This window comes from Gigantopelta aegis, unplaced genomic scaffold, assembly GCF_016097555.1.
Source record: "Gigantopelta aegis isolate Gae_Host unplaced genomic scaffold, Gae_host_genome ctg5463_pilon_pilon, whole genome shotgun sequence".
Lineage (NCBI taxonomy): Eukaryota > Metazoa > Mollusca > Gastropoda > Neomphalida > Peltospiridae > Gigantopelta > Gigantopelta aegis.
This window is the reverse complement of record NW_024534427.1, coordinates 1-21,547: the sequence shown is the minus strand read 5'-3', so window position 1 is coordinate 21,547 and position 21,547 is coordinate 1. Positions and strand designations below refer to the sequence as shown.

The window sequence follows — 21,547 nt, the reverse complement described above, 5'->3', positions numbered from 1 at the left end:
TTTAACAAAAATTTTCTTTTACTTGCGCCTTCTTATAACAAAAGGATGGAAAATTGTCTCTTTGTGGGAACCTTTCGAGAGGTGATTTGATCAGTCAACAGAAGTACAAAAGCTCGTTTCCATTTTTGGAAGTTCCCAAAGGATCCTGTGGTAAATTGCAAGGAGGTTGTTTGAAAAGTTTAAATCTGAGGACATTTTGAGATCATCATAGTTGATCACAAGGAAATGTTGTGTTATGTGTTATCAGTGGGTGTTTAAATTGTGTGAGACAGAATGCATGATCCATTCTATAGATCTTTAATACAGGTATATACTATATACATTGAATGTAGAATAAGGGATATACTGTTTGTCACTAGATTAAAACACTAGACCATATATTTACAATGTATTGTATCTATATATTGTTTATTGACTATTCTTCTTTCTTTGTGTAGTGGTCGTCACAAACAAGAAGAGTCGCTCTTTGAAGAAAAAATGTTACAAGTTTCACAAGCCATTGTAAGTTAATGATTAATCCTTACTGTATATAGGACCTTAAATACGAAAAATGGTACCTAACGCGCAAGTGAATTTTGAACACAATGCTTGTGTAGAAAACGGTTGATTGCTCTTGAGAGGAAGTCAATGTTATTGGTATTCATGAAGGTCAATCATGATCTCGATTAATAATGAATTTTAATAGCTTTCCTGTTTAAGATGGCTGGCATAGCAACAATTTATATGCAAGCGTTTGCTCAAATTTGTTTGCGCGTTAGGTACCATTTTCGTTATTTATGGTCAATATTTTATCTTGCTTTTTCCTCATGCAATTTGGCCAGAGTCTGATAATATTGTCTAGGTAATGGATCTCCATAGTCAAGCATGTGAAGCTCAAAGCACGTGCATTTAAAAGAGAGAGGAAGTAGTGTCGCATCAGTGATCGTCACCAAAATTGGACGGACATGCTAAAGGAGGTGGAGCTTTTATCAGCGTAAGTGATAACATGAAGTCTGCAATAGGTTCTCACAGCCTGATGTACATGTACAATGTAGCTCAGAGTTAAAATTAAATAAACGGATATAGCTTAAAGTCCTTAGCAGACTAGCTTTAGCCTGCTAATTTAAAAATAGATAAGATCCATTCCTATATAGGGTGGGTTTAGTTAACCAAGTTGACTATAGCTGTGAAACCAATATTAACAAGGAGCATGATATATCTATCACATTAATATAACAATAGTGACAACCGATAATTGTTATTAATATTCAGAGGCATAGTTGCAAATAAAAGAAGTCCAATACGTTAAAATTGTTGATCACATTTTATTCTTCAACTATAAAGTTATATGACATCATGAATGGTACAGGGTATAGTTGTTTATTAATTTCTATTATGTTATTGTATAGTGTTGCAGCTACTCAGAGTCCTATTACATTTATTGGTACTGGCTGACACATATTGATGATCTGGAACCATTTAAGACAAAAACATTCATCAGTAAAACTACTAGGTATTGGATTATACATTAATTAATCAGTAAATATAGTTGCATTATTTTTTATATTCTGCTCTTTACTTTTTCTTCTCTAACTCCTCTTTCCCTCTTCCCTCCCTCCTCTGTCTGTCTTATCCATTTTGGTTTCTCCTCTATTCTTTTCATTCCTCTCTTCCTCAACTTTCCTCATTACAGGCAGGGTGACATTCAAGGATTAGTAGACAAAGTTAGTGAACTTGGTCTAGATGAAAATGAAGAACTATTAAAAAGTTACAACCGGTGAACACATCATTTATCATTATATATAGAACTATTGTGCTCAATTCAATAGTTTGTTGATCTGTTTCCATAAGCATCTTCATTGTCAATATCTGATGATGGGTAAGCTATAAACTGCCAGTGTTTTATGCGTAGTCTAGGGCAATAAAAACACTACACTGTACTATTTACATAATTTCTATAATTATATGTAATCACATAACTACAAGATGTGCTAACAACGTATCATGTCTTTAACACAACATGTGGTAACCAAATGGCATGTATAACTTCCATTATGATCATAACTTTATTGTAATTGTACATGTATTTTAGGCGAGTTTACTTTACGGACATGTACGAACAGTTCCAGAATATAATGAAAATGGGGTCCTTTTAATCAAAGTTATGGGAATGATTCCAGGATTTCCTGCTGAATGATTATGAGTAAAGGAAATGAGAGAGAGTCTATGGCACGGCTAAAGAAACTGATGGACCATTATGGACAGCATGAGCGATGGAGGGTACACATGTACATAAGTTAAATTAACTTTAAGAAGACATCTTACATAATTATACACTTCTATTCTAGTTCTGTTCTCTTTCTTTCAGAGCTGGATCACCAAATGGTGCTAAGTTCTTTCAGCAACAACCAGGGCGCTACGAGAGAGTAGCTCGAGGTTCTGGTACGTCAGTTAAGATGTAAAAGAACTCTTAACTCAATATAGTAAAATTTGCTCAAATGGTAAAGAAAATGGCGGCATCAAAGGATTGTTCAAAGGTGAGAGCGGCAGCCACATTTTTAAAAATGGGATGTGATGTTCACACAAGGGTAGTGTTAATTTCACATCTGTTAGCACTCACACATAGGTTGTTGCACTATTAGGGGAGATCCTGTCCTAAAAAGAATACCAAATGACATATGCTGTTTTCTTTAGGTGGTGATATGAGTAGAAATGTTATCCAACTCAGATGGCAAAAATTAATCAACAATGGCTAAGATGATTGACCCTAGAGTACTACATCAAATGGGTCAGCATAACTGAAATATACATGCAGTATCATGTATTGATATAGCGTGACATTATGTGTATGTCAACATGCACATATTAGGCACATTGGTTTATGTACAATGACGATATTGCATACTAAAATAGAGAATGTAATTCTTACCTGTACATGTATAGGCGGTACAGCTGGTTACAGAATATGATGAAACAATTTCAACAAGGGACAGCTCAAATGCAGATGCCCAAGGGAAGACGATAATAATGCATTATAGCTTAATAATTGTTTCAATATTGTATTATATTATTGTATAATTTAGAATGTCATGACTTTAATTAGCAATTTAATATCGTTACATACTCATTTTAATATTATATTAATCGCAATTATCTTATTATAAAAGTGAGTCGGTATTTTGTAAAGTTATAACAATCAATATTTTCAATTCTCATTTTCGAGAAGAACTCCATTTGTTCTTTATGTTATAATAAAAAACATTTTGTGATTGATTTTTATTACAATAAAACTGCCATTTCATAACATATTTGGACTAAGACAAAATTTAAATTAAAAGAAAAATGTCAATTTAGAATTCTAAATCATTAAATTTTAAATAAGCAATCTAACTATTCATTGTTTCCAAACTGTATACTTTGGCAATCTTGCTTTTACACTGTGCCACTAGCAAATGTCATCATATATTTTTACATGTTGGTTTTTGGTTCATACAATTTTTCACATACACGACATGTAAAGTCAGTTGGATTACTCCCAGTATCATGTATAGACCAGTGATCTTTCCATTTAAAAATATTCATTATATAGTTTGAGGTTGACTTCCTATATGTTTTAAACGATCAGCAAGTTCTTTAGCTGTCTGGAAATTACGAGCATTGATAAAAGATTTTAGGAGGAATTATAGCAGAATTTGACAAATTTGCTCTGACACGATCACCGGAACTGTATCTTGTTTGAGTGCATTTGTAAAGATTTTTCTGTAAGGTAGTCTTTGCATATGACATTTTCAAAAGCCAAGTAAAACTTATATTGTGGTATCAATAGAAGCAACTATCATGTGGTTTACAATGTTTTGCCACAATTTCCGTAGATATCAACATCAATGTACTTACCAAGCTTTCTTACCAATTTCAATCGGGTGATTCACACAATTACTGATTAATGCTATAGCTGTTTTCTTTCTACCTTGAAGATAGTTTCTTTTTTGGATCAAAGCCACTTTTAACTTTACATTAGGTATTATGTCACCAGATGCATATCGGATATCTGATTTCAATTTGTATGTCATAGTCCAGTTAAATAGAGAGTTCCATTGCTTCATAACACTAGGTTGAGGGACTATGTGGTGGTGCCTCTCTATTATAGTATATCCAGCGTTGTCCAGGTGGCCGTTTCAAGAACCGAACACGAGGGAGGAGTAGACTTAAAATCCCAAGCTCTACCATGAAAAATCACTGCACTGCTGTTTGGGAAACGTTTCTTGTATTTTGTAACGAAACATTTGTGCTTGAATTGTCCACATTCTATTTCACCCGAACGAAGTCTATGTGCTTTTATAAAAATCTGAACCAAAGCATAAAGTCCCAAAAACAATATATCTTAGGGGAATCAGGTGGTTCAACTGGTGAAACAGTTTTTATTGTAGAGTTATCTTTATGAACCTTTAGGAAGAGAAAGTGAAAGGAATAAGCACCTCAATTTTTTTTGCAGGTTTGGTAGTGAATATAAAGGATTACAAGGAAGCATTAATACTACTAAGATAAAGAAGATTTTGCGTATGATGCCTGAGGTTTTTGTTTCCATTTCTTGCTTGAATTAATCTAACTCAAAAATTCCTAATAAAGTAGATGTGTTCACTGTAAGAATTGATGGTTGATTTAACAAAGATATGATTATAATGAAAATTGTAAGAAGGAAAATAAATTCTGTGCTATTGTCCTATGATTTGACTGTTTACAAAATTAACCATACTGTTTATATAGTAAAAAAACCTCATTATAAGTTCTAACATTTTATAAAACAGGTTTGAAATCATACAATTTTGTATAACATAAGAAATTAATGGTTAAAATCAATCCAGTTTTATCAGTGGGTTTTTTTTAGTTTTTAGTTATGATAATACTGTCCTGTAGTGGGTTTTTAGGCACAACATAATATTTGGTTGTCCAAAATGATGCTTAAAACTGGTCAACATTTTGTTGATTTGGTTCAAATGTAACAGTTTTAATAACATTGATTTAAATGTTTCTGGCAAATTTAATTTAGCAATTAAAATATACAACAAAAAAACCATTATATAAATTAAAACTCTCGTCAAAATTCATGCTATAGGGACTGGAATACACGAAGACCTAATTGTCTCGTGTATATAGCATTTTATAACAAGGCATTGTCATTTAAGACTTAATTGTGGGTACAAATTCAATTAATTCTATAAATGAGGTATTGTATATATATGCAATGCTTTATTGGGTAATGACTAAACTTATTGATAATGATTAAAAATTATATAAAGTTATACAGTTTTATATACAAAAGAAGTTTTTTTTTTCAGTCAGCACAGATTATAGTAAAGAATTTCAGTAACTAATCAAGTTGGTTAATTTCAATTATAATAGAATCATAAATATTATACTGAATTATCTAAGTCAGTGCTTGATTATCGTTTAGACAGAGCGGGTTAGAACAGATTTAAAAGGGACAAAAAAAAAGAGACTCTTGCTATGTTGCTGTTACTCCTAGTTTTGATTATAAATGGACAGTATTAATTTGCTATTAAAAATACCAATTGAGCAATATTTGGCAAATCTATATGTATTGCTGACCCACCACTAACATTAAGCACTATATCATATATAAATACATACGTTAAACAATTTTTTTTGTTATATATTTACAGTCACAGTGACGGACTGAATGCAATTACGAAATCGACTCTCATTCGAGTCGTTTAATTATTTTTTTTTAACTGAACAATTACCTGAAGAGTGAGGAAAGGTTTGAGCCATCAACAAATTTTAGATCTTCAATGTTATAGTAAGCGAGCCGGCCGATAAATTAGAAAAGGACCAAAGGTCACACCTACGAAAATTAGTATAATTTAATTATTAGTTACGCCTTAAACTTCAAACGATATCTTCCGGGTTCGCCTACTCGAATTTTAACACAATAGTAGTACGGGTTGCCATACGGATACCGTAATAGTAATTAATAGTAATTTTTGAATTTTTGAATACCTAGGTGTAGCATTGTAATTACATTCAAAATTTTTTTGTTATAATCTCAAAATAAACAGAATTGCTTACCTAAATTTCGTAAGGTTTTTATTGGATCAATTATGCACCAACTAAAACATTTATTTTGATGATGAATTTAGCAAACTAAACATTTTATATAAATGTACAATACAAATTCAGTTAGAGAAAAAACTTCCCTACAATAAAGCCAAAGTCATGGAGTTTACTACCACTAAACGAGGAGGAAGAGTACTTTTGTATGAAGGTCACAGATATGTAATCACCAGGAAGAAGAAGAGATGAAAGAATAATTTGGAGATGCAGCAACAGAGAATGTACAGGGTCACTAACCACACTAAAAAGACAATACTACCACAACACAAAAGACAAAAAAAATAATTAAATAATAATTGACAATAAGTAATTACATTTGTAACAGACACCAACATAAAGATACTTTGTGAAGCGAATACAATCTATATTGATGGGACTTTCTGGACACGGCCAAAGCTTTTTTATCAAATATTTTCCCATACAGGCATGGTTGACATTCAAGGATTAGTAGACAAAGTTAGTGAACTGGGTCTAAATGAAAATGAAGAACTAGTTAAAAAGTTACAACATGGTAAACACATACATTTATTATTATATATAGAAAACTATTGTGCTTAATTGCAATAGTTTGTTGATCTGTTTCCATAAGCATTCTTCATAGTCAATATTCTCTGATGATGGGTAAGCTATAAACTGCCATTGTTTATGCTGTAGGCAATAAAACCAACAACATACACTGTACTATTTACATAATTCTATAATTAATATGTAATCACATAACTACAAGATGTGTTAACAACATGCAAGTCTTAACACACACATGTGGTAACCACATGCATGTATAACTTCCATTATGATCATAACTTTATTGTAATTGTACATGTATTTTAGGCGAGTTTACTTTACGGGACATGTACCAACAGTTCCAGAATATAATGAAAAGGGGTCCCTTTAATCAAATTATGTGAATGATTCCAGGATTTCCTGCTGACTTTAGAGCAAAGGAAATGAGAGAGAGTCTATGGCACGGCTAAAGAAACTGATGACCATTATGGACAGCCATGAGCGATGGAGGTACACATGTACATAAGTTAAATTAACTTTAAGAAGACATCTTACATAATTATCGCTTCTATTCTAGTTCTGTTCTCTTTCTTTCAGAGCTGGATCACCCAAATGGTGTCTAAGTTCTTTCAGCAACAACCAGGGCACTACGAGAGAGTAGCTCGAGGTTCTGGTACGTCAGTTAAAGATGTAAAAGAACTCTTAACTCATACAGTAAATTTGCTCAAATGGTAAAGAAAATGGGTGGCATCAAAGGGATTGTTCAAAGGTGAAGAGCAGCCACTTTAGGGGAGATCCTGTTCACAAAAAGAATACACAAATAACATATGCTGTGTTTTCTTTAGGTGGTGATATGAGTAGAAATGTTAATCCAACTCAGATGGCAAAAATTAACCAACCGATTGCTAAGATGATTGATCCTAGAGTACTACATCAAATGGTTTAGCATAACTGAAATATACATGCAGTATCATGTATTGATATAGCGTGACATTATGTGTATGTTAACATGCACATATTAGGCACATTGGTTTATGTACAATGACAATATTGCATACTAAAAATAGAGAATGTAATTCTTACCTGTACATGTCTAGGCAGTACAGCTGGTTTACAGAATATGATGAAACAATTTCAACAGGGACAGCTCAAATGCAGATGCCCAAGGAAGACGATAATAATGTATTATAGCTTAATAATTGTTTCAATATTGTATTATATTATTGTATAATTTAGAATGTCATGACTTTAATTAGCGATTTAATATCGTTACATACTCATTTTAAATATTATATTAATCGCAATTATCTTATTATAAAAAGTGAGTCGGTATTTTGTAAAGTTATAACAATCATATTTTCAATTCTCATTTTGAGAAGAACTCCATTTGTTCTTTTATTGTTATAATACAAAAACCATTTAGTGATTTTATTTCAATAACACTTGCATTTCATAATGTATTTCGATTAAGACAAAAATTTAAATTAAAGGAAAATGTCAATTTAGAATTCTAAATCATTAAATTGCAGATAAGCAATCTAATTATTCATTGTTTCCAAACTGGATATTCTTGGCAATCTTGCTTTACACTCTGCCAACTAGCAATGTCATCATAAATTTTTACTTGTTGGTTTGGTTCATACAATTTTTCACACACACGACATGTAAAGTCAATTGGATTACTCCCAGTATCATGTATAGACCAGTGATCTTTCCATTTAAAATAATCATTATATAGTTGAGGTTGACTTCCTATACGTTTTAAGTGATCAGCAAGTTTCTTTAGCTGTCTGGAAATTATGAGCATTGATAAAAGATTTAGGAGGAATTATAGCAGGATTTGACAAATCTGCTCCTGACATAATCACAGGAACTGTATCTCTTTTGAGTGCATTTTGTAAAGATTTTTCTGTAAGGTAGTCTTTGCATATGACATTTTCAAAAGCCAAGTAAAACTTTATATTGTGGTATCAAAGAGAAGCAACTATCATGTGGTTCACAATGTTGCCACAATTTCCATAGATATCAACATCAATGTACTTACCAAGCTTTCTTATCAATTCTAATCGATGCTTCAAACATTTACTGATTAATGCTATAGCTGTTTTCTTTCTACCTTGAAGATAGTTCTTTTTGGATCAAAGCCACCTTTAAACTTTACATTAGGTATTATGTCACCATAAGCATATCGGATATCTGAAGTCAATTTGTATGTCATAGTCCAGTTTAAATAGAGAGTTCCATTGCTTCATATCACTAGGCTGAGGACTATTTGGTGGTGCCTCCCTATTGTAGTATATCCAGCGTTGTTCAGGTGGCCGTTTCATGGAGCGAGCAAGAGAGACAGTAGACTTAATATCCCAAAGCTCTACCATGAAAAAATCACTGCACTGCTGTTTGGGAAACGTTTCTTGTCATTTGTAACGAAACATTTGTGCTTGAATTGTCCACATTCTATTTCACCAGAATGAAGTCCATGTGCTTTTATAAAATCCGCACCAAAGCATAATGTCCAAAACAATATAATCTTAGGGGAATTAGGTGGTTCAACTGGTGAAACAAGTTTTTATTGTAGAGTTTATCTTTATGACCTTTAGGAAGAGAAGTGAAGGAATAAGCAACTCAATTTTTTTTGCAGGTTTGTAGTGAATATAAAGGATTATACAAGGAAGCATTAATACTACTAAGATAAAGAAGATTTTGCGTAATGATGCCTGAGGTTTTGTTTCCATTTCTTGCTTGAATTAATCTAACTCAAAACTCCTAAATGAAAGTAGATGTGTTCACTGTAAAAATTGGTTGGTTGATTTAACAATGGTATGGTTATAATGAAAATTGTAAGAAGGAAAATAATTCTGTGCTATTGTCCTATGATTTGACTGTTTACAAAAATTAACAATACTGTTTATATTAAAAAAAACCCTCATCATTAAAGTTTGCATTAACATTTGTATAACATGAAATGGTCAGTTTTAGTGGTTTTTAGTTATGATAATACAGTCTGTAGTGGATTATAGGACAACATAATATTTGGTGTCCAAAATGATGCTTAACTGGTCAACATTTTGTTGATTTGGTCAAATGTAAAATTCAGTTTCAATAACATTGATTTAAATGTTTCTGGCAAATTTAATTTAGCAATTAAAACATATGACAAACCATTAATATAAATTAAAACTCTCGTCAAAATTTCATGCTATAATGGAATACACGAAGACCTAATAGTCTCATGTATATAGCATTTTATAACAAGGACTGTCATTTAAGACTTAATTTGGTGGTACAAATTCAATTAATTCTATTAAATGAGGTATTGTATATATATGCAATGCTTTATGTGTAATGACTAAACTTATTGATAATGATTAAAATTATATATTAAATTAATACAGTTTTATATCCAAAGAAGTTTCAGTCAGCACAGATTAATAGTAAGAGATTCAGTAACTAATCAGTTGGTTAATTTCAAAGAATCATAAATATTTATAAATATGGCAGTATTATTTGCTATTAAAAATACCAATTGAGCAATATTTGGCAAATCTATATGTATTGCTGACCCCACCACTAACGTTAAGCACTATATCATATATAAATACATACGTTAACAATTTTTTTTTGTTATATATATCCACATGACGGATGGAATTCAATTACAAAATCGACTCTCATTCGAGTCGTTTAATTAACTGAACAATTACCTGAAGAGTGAGGAAAAGTTTGAGCCATCAACAAATTAGATCTTCAATAGTTATAGTAAGCGAGCCGTCCGGATAAAGGAATCCAAAGGTCACACCTACGAAAATTAATATAATTTAATTATTAGTTACGCCTTAACTTCAAACGATATCTTCCGGTTCGCCTACTCGAATTTTAACACAATAGTACGGGTTTGCATACGGATACCGTAATAGTAATTAATAGTAATTTTTGAATTTTTCATTGTAATTAACATTCAAAAATTTGATTAAATCTCAAAATAAACAGATTGCTTACCTAAATTTCGTAAGGTTTCTTGGATCAATTATGCACCAACTAAAACATACTTTGATGAATTTAGCAAATGCATATATAAATACAATACAAATTTCAGTTCAGAGAATATTTTTTACAATAAAGCCAAAGTCATGAGTTTACTACCACTAAACGAGGAGGAAGAGTACTTTTGTATGAAGGTCACAGATATGTAATCAACAGGAGAAGAAGAGATGAACGATAATTTTGGAGATGCAGCAACAGAGAATGTACAGGGTCACTAACCACACTAAAAAGACAATACTACCACAACACAAAAGACAAAATAAAATAATTAAATAATAATTGACGATAAGTAATTGCATTTGTAACAGACACCAACATAAGATACTTTGTGAAGCGAATACAATTCATATTGATGGGACTTTCTGGACACGGCCAAAGCTCTTTTATCAAATATTTTCCATACACATATTAAAACAAGGTAAGTAATACCCACACTGTAAAAAATGATTGGTTTTATTTAACCATTATTCGTTTATACAGGTTGCAATTACAAACTTTTTTTTGTTGAAAGTAATCATAATACTGTTTTTCATTACTAATGTCCTACTGTTTATGTAGCTACATAGCCACTAATTTCATAACACATTAGTAATCAAAATAGTTTTAAGTTTACTTTTTGCATATGCAACCCATAAACCATGTATTGGGTTTAAACCAACTATTCAATTTTTACAGTGCACTAGTTTATGCTTTCTTGCCAAATAAATCTAGGGCTACTTACATCAGACTGTTTCATATCATGCTAGAGAAAGCTTAAAAAATTTATAACTACAATACAAACCTGAGACTGTGGTTGCTGACATTGAAGTTGACATCAAACAAGAAATACAATATGAATTTTTCAACATCTACATATCAAGGATGCTATTATCATTTCTGACAGGCATTATGAGAAAAATTCAACACATTGGTCTGCAAATCCAGTACAAAAAAATACAGAGCAACTAAAGTCATTCATATGTAGAACAGCAGCTCTTGTCTTTGTTCTCATTTGTTTTGTTCATCTTGCATGGTAGCAGATACTCCAGAGCTACCAAGAATGGATGAATTTGTTACATATTTCAAAAACCACATGGATAGCTGGAACATTCCACACAGCAGAGTGGAACTTATATGAGACTGAAGGACCACGGACAAACAATCATTTGGAGGGTTGGCACAATTGTCTATGGCGAGTAGTTGGCAAATCCCATCCAAACATCTTTGAATGTGTTGAGGTATTTCAAAGAGAACAAGTCAGCACAGAGGTTCGATACAGCAGCTTGCAGCAGGTGCACGTCCACCTCGTCAAAAAAGAAAACTACAGAGAAAGATCAGCACATTAAGATACTCAAAGAAAGATTTGGCAGTATAATGTAATCTCTTCATCAGAATATACAGCATGTCTTAAAACATCAACTTGTTATTCTTTAACCTTAGTTTACTTTCCTTAACATTAAATAGTACATTCTTTAATCATCATTTACCTCAAACTCCTTCATTATTACTTAGATTGTTTCAGTCCCTTTTGGTCCAGTAGCTCTTGTGCTGTAATTTGTAAATTCGCAATATTTGCTTAATTAAAATTACGGTATCCATAGGCGAACCGTACTATTGTATTAAAATTCGAACCCGGCATAACTCACACCTGCACACACACACTGTATATATGTTTTGCATACATAGTTACCATAAATAGTTGTGTATATATTTATGTAGTAACTGTATGTATACAAAACTTTATTTGGATGTGTTTTAACAGTGGTCATGTGACAAGTGTTTTGACAGAAGTGGTCCCTATTTGCAAATCAGGTTATATATAAATATATATATACAGTGGTGTACCTGGGCCCCGGCATAAAACTTCACTGATAATTATATTCATTATAATTATTTAAATTTTTGTATAATAATAATTATTTATTATATTCATAACTAATTATTTATACTGTAATAACCATTAACATGTTTTGATAACCACGCCTACGTCCGGTGCCCTACCATCAATTTTTTTCAGGTACGCCCCTGTATAGATATAATATATATATATATATATATATATATATATATATATACAGAGAGAGAGAGAGTGAAATAGCACCTTTTTGTTATATATATATATATATAAATATAATTAGCTGAATTACGTCACTGAAAAAAAAGATCTATAGACTAACCTCAAAAATGTTCTCGATAGTCCTAGAATATTTTTTTTTCCTAACTAGCGGTCTTTTTCACACCTGACAGTCACATTGAATGCATGCCTTCAAGTTGGCTTCCTCGTAGTCTAAGAAAAAAGGTCTGGCTTGAGAGAATAAACTAGGCAATTGAAGTAATTGTTCGGTCAGCGCGAAACAATGCAAAACAATATATATTACGTAGGCGTAGGACCGGTCACTGCGGCGGTCAGGCTTCGGCCGGACCATCGAAAAATTGAATATTTATTATGAATAATAATTACTGTCGGCAAATTTGATAATTAATATTTATTTTTAAAAAGTTAACGCCCGTTATGAATAATTAGTTAACTGGACAAAAGTTTCTTTCATGTCTATGTCCCTGTACAAAGCCCCAACCAGGTTTTAGTTTAGTTGAAATAGCATCCGCTCACGTTTCAATTAAAGCCATGAGTAGGGATTAGTTTTGGCTTCAAGTTGGCTTTTACAGATATTGATATGTACTAGATTATATATTATTTAATCATAACTTTATAATAATTATTCATAATTATCGTATTTATTATGGACTAGCTCTCTTTGTATAGTGTAAAGGACTATTTTCAAATTGAAGTATAAGTTTTAACCTAAACCGTTTTGTAGTAAAGACAACAGAGTTATAGTTGTATATATGTATATAAATTCCTATTAAAGTGCACTGTGGTGTGAGCATATGCAGGTTCACAGTCATTACTTATACTAATACAATAATGAACCATTGATTACAGACATCATAGATTTCTCAATGTGTGGCTTGCTTTTTTATCCTATACTTGTTGAGTTATCAAAGATTAAACTTAAAAGGTACTGACTAAAGGATTGCAGTTTAATTAAGTGAACACACAGCAACAACATCTTAAAACACAGTGAAGTAATTGGTAATATAGCTATAACTTTTAATAAGTACTCTACAATACAATAGGTTCTGGTATATGTATTCTAATAATATATGTATACTCCTTTATCTCAACTGGAGGGTTAGATAACTGTGTCAAAATAACCAGCTTGAAGTTGCCAATCCTGGCAGATAGAAACTGAGTAGCTGAATATAATTCACCATCTCCCTCACAAATCAACTTGAGATACCTGAGAAGGATAGAATCAAGTCTTGATTGTATGATAATAACGATATCTCACCTTTCTTCCTTTAAAAAATCTTTGTTTAAGAGCGAGGGTAGCAGGTTCTGTTGGACTTGTTCAAACTTCATTATTACCACTGGCCACATGTCTTCAATATCCAGTAAATCTAGTACAAGAAACTTGCCAAAACCTGATAGCACCAAGTAGATTCATTCTAATAATCTCAGGCTCCATGTGTTTCGGATTGACTACACTCAAATAGTTAGTATCTCTATATCTTAAGAATGTAGTGCACTGTTTGCTAGGATCAATAATCAATGGCCACCTAAAAGAAAAGATTACAGTGCATATAAGTACTGTTAATAACTGACTAAACAGTAGCCACCTATAGGATGCTACTGATCTATATATGTATAATTTTATTAGCATTTTAACTAATACACCATTAATCCAGATCCTTTTGTGAGGTATGGATTTCTTACTAACATTGATATACTTACTTATTGCTCTGTGCTATTTTGTCTCCAACATCTTTCATTAATACATCATCCAGCTCTCGTATGTTTATAACAACATCAGTCTTTCTACTTCTTCTTCCAAATCCTCAAGGTCAAGATCTATATATGAACCAAAACATACCATTTAAATGATGACTCATCAATACACATACAAAAGGAAAAATTTTCTTAATAATTATAATGCATTGTCTTTAAATAGAGCATTTACCTGATTGGTATTCTTTTTCTTTTCATTCTCATTTTTAGTTTAGCCTACAATCCAATACATTTTGTCAAATATCAAACTAATGCATTTGCTCACCTGTTGAAGTTTCTCCCTTGCATTGTCTGCCTGCAATTTTGCATCTTTCCAAGTGTTCTTCTGCATCATGAATAGCCTGTAGTGAGATGATAAAAAATATTCCACAAAGAAAGAATTAAATTATTTGTTAGGAATAATCATGTGTTACCGTAAGAGTTAGTTCAGGTTTAGCATTCATGATTTATCATGTTCATATATTCTTTTATTTAATTCTTCATATGCTTTAGCAAGCTTTAGAGAGGAGATAGATACAAAGAGAAAGACAGAGATGTGGCAAAAATGAAAGTTAGAGAATTATAGGACAGATTGGTATTTACCTCTTTCTGTTTTACTGAATGTTCCTTCTCAGCTTCTTTAATCTCAATTTGTAACCTAATATTAAAAAAAATTATTGTATTGTCAAACAAGAGTGTGTCTTTAATAAAAGTTCAATGTGATGGAATACCTGTCTTCTTGGGTCTTCCATATTTTCTCCTCTTGCTCACTCTTTTTTTCTCATCTGATCTTCTAATAGTACTAGTTTTCTTTTCTGTCTCTTCAATGTTCCCCTTCTTGTAAAGTCAGCTCAATATCAGAACCAGAAAGCTACCTGATAAATATAAACATATCATATCAAAACTCTTCTGGATCTAATTACAATGAAATATTTAAAGTATTACGCTGTGTAAAATAACATCATAAAGGACAAAAATTGTTTAAACAACATGCTATTACTGAAGTATGTTATCAAAGCATTATGGTCTATACCAATGGCATTTTTATGTCGCTATATTTCTTGATGATACCATTTCAAGTTTTGTTCATCATGTACATGTATGCATTTAACACTTACATGTTCGGGGTAGAGCACCATCATCAGCATATATCCTAGGATCAGCTCCAGTCTCAAGCAACATCTGTGTACATGTACATGTATGTATAAGAATTAAACATAACTACATACAAGTAACTATGTACCTTAAAGCTTCACCATGACCACCAAAGGCAGCTCTGTAAAGAGGTGTACGCCCATACTGACCTTTTCCATTAGGGTTTGCCCCCTAAAGATACTAACAACTTAATTGTCTCAGAATGGCCTACAATATTAAGAGTTAAATTTTAACCTATTAATAACTCTCTGTGCTAATTTTAATATAAATAATCTATAATTTTAAAATTAGTTTTAACTGAGTGCAGCTTGGAAATTTACTAAATTAATATATGCAAATCTGAATCATCAAACCTAGTAGCCATTGGTGGCTGGGCAATCTTTTGTGTGTAACATTAATAATAATAATAAATAAAATATAATAATAATAATAATAATAATAATAAGTAGTGCAATTAATAGTTCATAGGCTAAAGTACATGTATGTGACCCAATTATTGAGAAACCACTCATATTGGAAAAGATTCAATTCCAAATGCTGCCATGTATATAAGATATTTGCTAGATTTAAAATATTACCAGTACAGCATATTAGCTCTACACTAAAATTTACAAAAAGTACCTCCAGCAGCTGCTTCAGATATCGGAGTATTGTGTATTAGGATCAGTACAATCAATTAACTTGTATTGTAATCTCTTAATAATAGCATCTCCAGTGGAAGAATGAACCTTAGCCACCTAATTAAAGGAAGAGTGGAAGCTACAACATACTATAATACATGTCAGTGTTGAGACAAGGCAGTTACAAACTTCCTGTTACATTAGATATACACGAGTAGCTTTAACTTGAACAAGTACCTCTTGCAGTAATTTATTAATCTCATCATTGTCACCATCAAAAGCAGCTTCAAGCATTTGTTTAACACGAGCTGCTTCTTCTCTTCTCTTTCTTCTAACTCTTCCTCTCTTTCTCGCTCCTTACTGCTCTTTCTTGTTCCATTCGAACTATTTGTACAAATGCCTAAACAGAGTAGTACATACTAATGTTAATAAAAGTTAATTAATTAATTGATTGGTCACTGGTAACAAATACAGATTATATATCAAAGATGGGTGTGTAGTGTAAGTGGATGTTTAGATGGATAAACGGATAATAGATGTATTAATGAATAGATAGATAGATTAATTGCTAAATGGACAGGTGGATTAAAGGATAAATGACACATTTGTATTATTCATAACTTACTTCTCTTTGCAATCTCTCAATTGTGTCTTCATATTCCTGTTTCTTTTGCCCTCAACAACAAAAGAAGCTTACGACATCTTAAACCAAAAAAAGAATGGTGGTACGTATGAGAAAATTAATAGGTAAACTGAATACAATAAGGATGGGAAATTGTTTATAATATAATGGAATATTATAGCTAACCTATAACCTCGATAATGTGTTTGTATTTTGCAAGCCATTTGATCTTCTTTACTCCAAACTTTCTTCTTAGCTTGACATTTGGTTGCTTAGCAACAGCAACAGAACCAGAACTAGTACCAATCTTATCTGTAATTAAAGTATATGTATATCAATAATGCTGACTTCCTCAATTGAAAGGTACAAATTAACTTTTAGTGTTGGTGGCTGTGACCCCACTTTCTTTCCAGGTACCCAGGTGGATTAATAGCACTTTTCTTAGTGCCATTTGTTTGTGATCCTCCTCGTCCACGACCTAGTCCACCACTACCTCCCTATAAAAAGGAGTCATTTTGATAATCTAATGCATCAATTATCAAGTATTGTTGTGTGTCAGACAGCTGAAGTTTGTCCTACATACCTTGATGGCCCCAGCTCCACCTTTAGTGGCTGCTGTTGTGACTGTTGGCTTACTGACTGGTTTCTTCGTTGACTGAGGTTTTGGAGGCATACTGATATTTACTGCAACAGTATTAAGATGGCGATTTAGCAAGTTTGTAGTTTGAAGTGCTAACCTTTAAGCGAATACTGGGCGTATATACACACACACACACGCACCTGATTGTGTGTGTGGCTAATCAACACTCGCGTAGATGACTGAGGATTAAATCTAAATACGCGCTACAAAGCGTAACGTACAGCCATATAACCCGTAATAATACTTATAATAACAATTAGATTAACATACATTATTAGTATAGTTAGTAATAATATATGTATTAAGGAGTCACCAGCACAGCTGATCATAAAATCATAGCTTCTTTGACCTTGAGCTTCTGTGTCTCATTGTACTAGTAGACAACAGTTCTGACATGACATAATCGAGATAATGACCTTTCTATTAAACCTTACCTTGATACCCTGAATTCATTGTCATCCAACACAGTGAATTGGGACTGCCTGATTCACGTTCCATGAAACTCCATACTGGACGTCTCATTACAGGGACTGGTTCCTGTTCCACCGTGGGGAAAAGGAGGAGCTTACGAACTTCATCTACACTGTGACCCGGACAAAAGAATTGTCCTATAAGTCCATGATATATACAATTTGAAGTCACACCCACTTTAGTTTGTATTCGTTCAAATGTATTACCAGTCTTACTATTGCCACTGTGCTTTGTAATCATTTCTTGATAAGAGCTGGTTGTCGTCGCAACGGGAATGCTATAATAAGAATGTCCAAATGTCCTGGATATATTCAACAGAGAAACTAAATCCCAATTCAACAACATGTATGTGAATTGATGTATTATTAGATGACTTCTCTGCTTCCTGACTATTGTACTTATCATAACCTTCCATGGGCAAAAGTAACTTTTGATAAATCTTGTGCCAGAAACTGGTTTTTCTCATTTACATATAGTATCTTTCCTGAAGCTTCAAATCGAATGTTGTTTTGTTGTTACCATGGTAACTATTGGTGTTCATGACAATTCCTAAACGAGAGATCCCTGTCACTTCTGATCTCTCTTTGTCTTGAATGAATTCAGCGTTGATGGTTATATCAATGGACTGTGGACAAGATTGAATATAAAGCCTTGTTCTCCTTGAATTGTGAAAACAAATGAGTTGATTTGTTTGGGAGAAGAACTGAGAAATGTGGGTCTTCACCAGAAGACACTAAGAAAGATAAAGTAAGAATGGATGGATGGATGAATGGATAGAGAGAGATTGGGATGACACGAAAAAGTATACTCTATTGACAAATACTACATACATGTACAAGTGTACGGTTACATGTAGCTGTTTGCATTCTCTAAGTACATAGTTATAAGACAATGAAAATCCACATGAATATACTCATACTTCTTGTGCTACATGGTACACAGACTTCCGTTAGCATTTCAGGCCCTGCATTAGGAGCTAAAACAACTAACACTGACTTATTTCCTTTACAGCAATCATTTGGAGGTGTATCTGTATTAGTCAAAAAGAAATCGTCTCCATTACAAGAAGAAGAAGAACGATAACATCTTGTGGAGCGACATGAGATACAGATATTTTTCCCCATTACAGTAGCCTGGCAGAGAACATGATATTTCCCATACAACAATCCAACAAGTCCATCCACAATGTGGATGTTCCATTCCTAATCCACTTCCACTGCCACTTCCACTTCCACTTCCACTTCCACTCTGGCTGTGGTAATCACATTGGGGATTGTTGTAACAGAGAACAGGTTCAGTGATAGTTGCTATGGGATTGGAAACGAGTGACTCGACCAGCTTGACTTACAACCATTAGTGCTGAAAATAGAGGAATACAATGGTTGAATGAATGAGTTGATAGAAAAGATAGATGGCTGGGTAGAATAATAATGAAAGCTGGTAGTGATTTATCCAATACAATTATCATTTCTATTTTTGGTAGCATAAATTAAAACATTATAATATCTTGAAAATATGGAACAGTCCAATGATCTTAACTCACCATAAATAAAAACCTGACACAAATGATACACCAGGCATGATGGTCATATTGAAATATCCCAAGTCTCTCTGTCTCTGTACAAGAATCAACTTAGAGATAGCCCTAAACCTTCTACACCTACAACACTGCACTAGTTCAGGGCTGTCTATTATCAACTATAACCATGTGCTTCATTATTGTGCAACTTGTACTATAAATTTATGAAGCCATATAACTTGCATATCAAAACCATTACATACTATGCGTTGTTATATGAAAGTAGTAGTCACAAAATTCATAGCTTATATTTAGTCTGTAAGCTACAATGTATGTCGACCATATTTCAGGGGACAAGAAACAAAGGAACCACACTAAATCAGAGCACACACAAAGTGATATACATATGTATAGTAAGAAGTAGCATATCTCGTCTTGTTAATGTTGCTGTGCTTAGGTATGTGTAATTGGCAGCAAATGTTATAATTTAATGTGGGATTATCTTTGGAACCTAACTGTATTAATTTCACATAAAAGTATAGTGTTTCTCTGCTAGCTACCTCTAGACGTTTTGTAGTATGTTTCCTCTTTTTACCAAATGCTCCTATTAAGGTACTGTTGTATATCAACAGATGAGAAAACTGAAGTGATAGAAAAGGATGGGGAGATCTCTGAATGTGGTTCAGTCACGAGATAAAGTCATCATTCTTTATTAGAAAATTAAAAAAACAAACAAAAATATTGAAATTATCATATTATGATTACTAGAAATATAATGTACAAACATACTTCCCTTTTATGTTGTTAACCTGAAAAAATCACATCAAATAAGGATTAAAATCAATTTTAAACATTTAAAAGGTACATATATCAACACTAATACAAGGCGCATAAAATTTTGTTTTTAAAAGTTAGAGGACATTTGCATATTGAGACAAAAAACTACCTAAGAAAAATTATATGCATAAACAATAAATATAATGTAAGCAATTAGTAAAATGATAATAATAAAAGACAAACAAATAACAAATAACAAAAACAAAACATTGGTATACATCAAAATAATTATGATCCCCATATCAACATAATAACAAAGATACATGTACATATTAAGGGTGGAATACATTATACTAAATTATTATTCCATGCTTCATTAACTCATATAAAACACAAACAACAATCAATAAGGCTTCTAATAACACAATATAGACAACATAAATATACTGAAACACAAACAAATCCATACAAACATATCTCATTGTTATCAACTCCTCGGATCAAGTTGTGTTGTCCATAGTAAGAATGATAAATAAACCGAGAGCAGCTCCCCAAAAAAGAAAACACAAAGTGACACATTCCAATACAGCAGAAGACGCATATCTCGTCTTGGTACCATTGTTATGCTTGATATATGAGCCGGCAATAAGTGCTGTTGTGTGACAAAGACGAGAAGAAAGCAGCTGAAATTCCCCTCCATACATTAAATAAATTAGATATGGTATATTCAGCTCCCTTGGAGTACTGTTTAGAAAAGTCCCAAACCTCTGCAGTCCAAAGAAGACTACTTAACGGGGTGGTTACAACAAAAAACATTAAATTTTTGGCCAAATGTAATTTGCTTTTTTTTCAATTACTACATAGAAAAAGGGTTCTAAAGAGAAATAAAAATGCTAAAAAAATTGAGGGGTCAAATACTATTATATAATATTTATATAAATAGTTTATAAAAAATATACACAAATTACAGCAAAGAAGTAGAAATGATGAAATTGACTAAAAGGTCAGATATAAATTCAAAAAAAGATAAAACCAGCTTGAAAAGTCTAGGTTTAATGAAAAACCTAAAAAAGCTTGCCTAAAACAAAGCATTATGATAACTTAAAGTATGAACATGAGGTCCTGGCTTGAGCAAGACTTTCCTCACCCAAACCTTCTAAGAAAATGTACTTAAATGTAAAATTTTTGTTTGAAAATAGGCCAATGTAATTTCAAAACCTTGTTCTATAATTTCGAGTAATTGAACTCCCAAGTCCCCAAACATGGCAAGTGCACCAAC

At 32.4% G+C, this 21,547-nt stretch overlaps 1 protein-coding gene and 1 pseudogene across 1 annotated transcript; one reads left to right on the top strand and one right to left on the bottom strand.

The window, feature by feature from the left end:
• Window positions 1-437: 437 nt before the first annotated feature.
• LOC121366375 lies at window positions 438-3,004 on the top strand (annotated as a pseudogene).
• A 4,374-nt stretch (window positions 3,005-7,378) lies between these two features.
• LOC121366376 (IQ motif and ankyrin repeat domain-containing protein 1-like) lies at window positions 7,379-17,534 on the bottom strand. Its single transcript, XM_041490848.1, is given in 17 exon segments — window positions 7,379-7,412; window positions 13,809-13,937; window positions 13,989-14,119; window positions 14,121-14,256; window positions 14,432-14,534; window positions 14,735-14,780; window positions 14,782-14,832; window positions 15,068-15,122; window positions 15,708-15,790; window positions 15,792-15,826; window positions 16,241-16,274; window positions 16,276-16,347; window positions 16,471-16,591; window positions 16,593-16,639; window positions 16,865-16,914; window positions 17,259-17,358; window positions 17,445-17,534. Coding segments are annotated over 17 exon segments (1,317 nt in total).
• Between the last annotated feature and the right edge of the window lie 4,013 nt (window positions 17,535-21,547).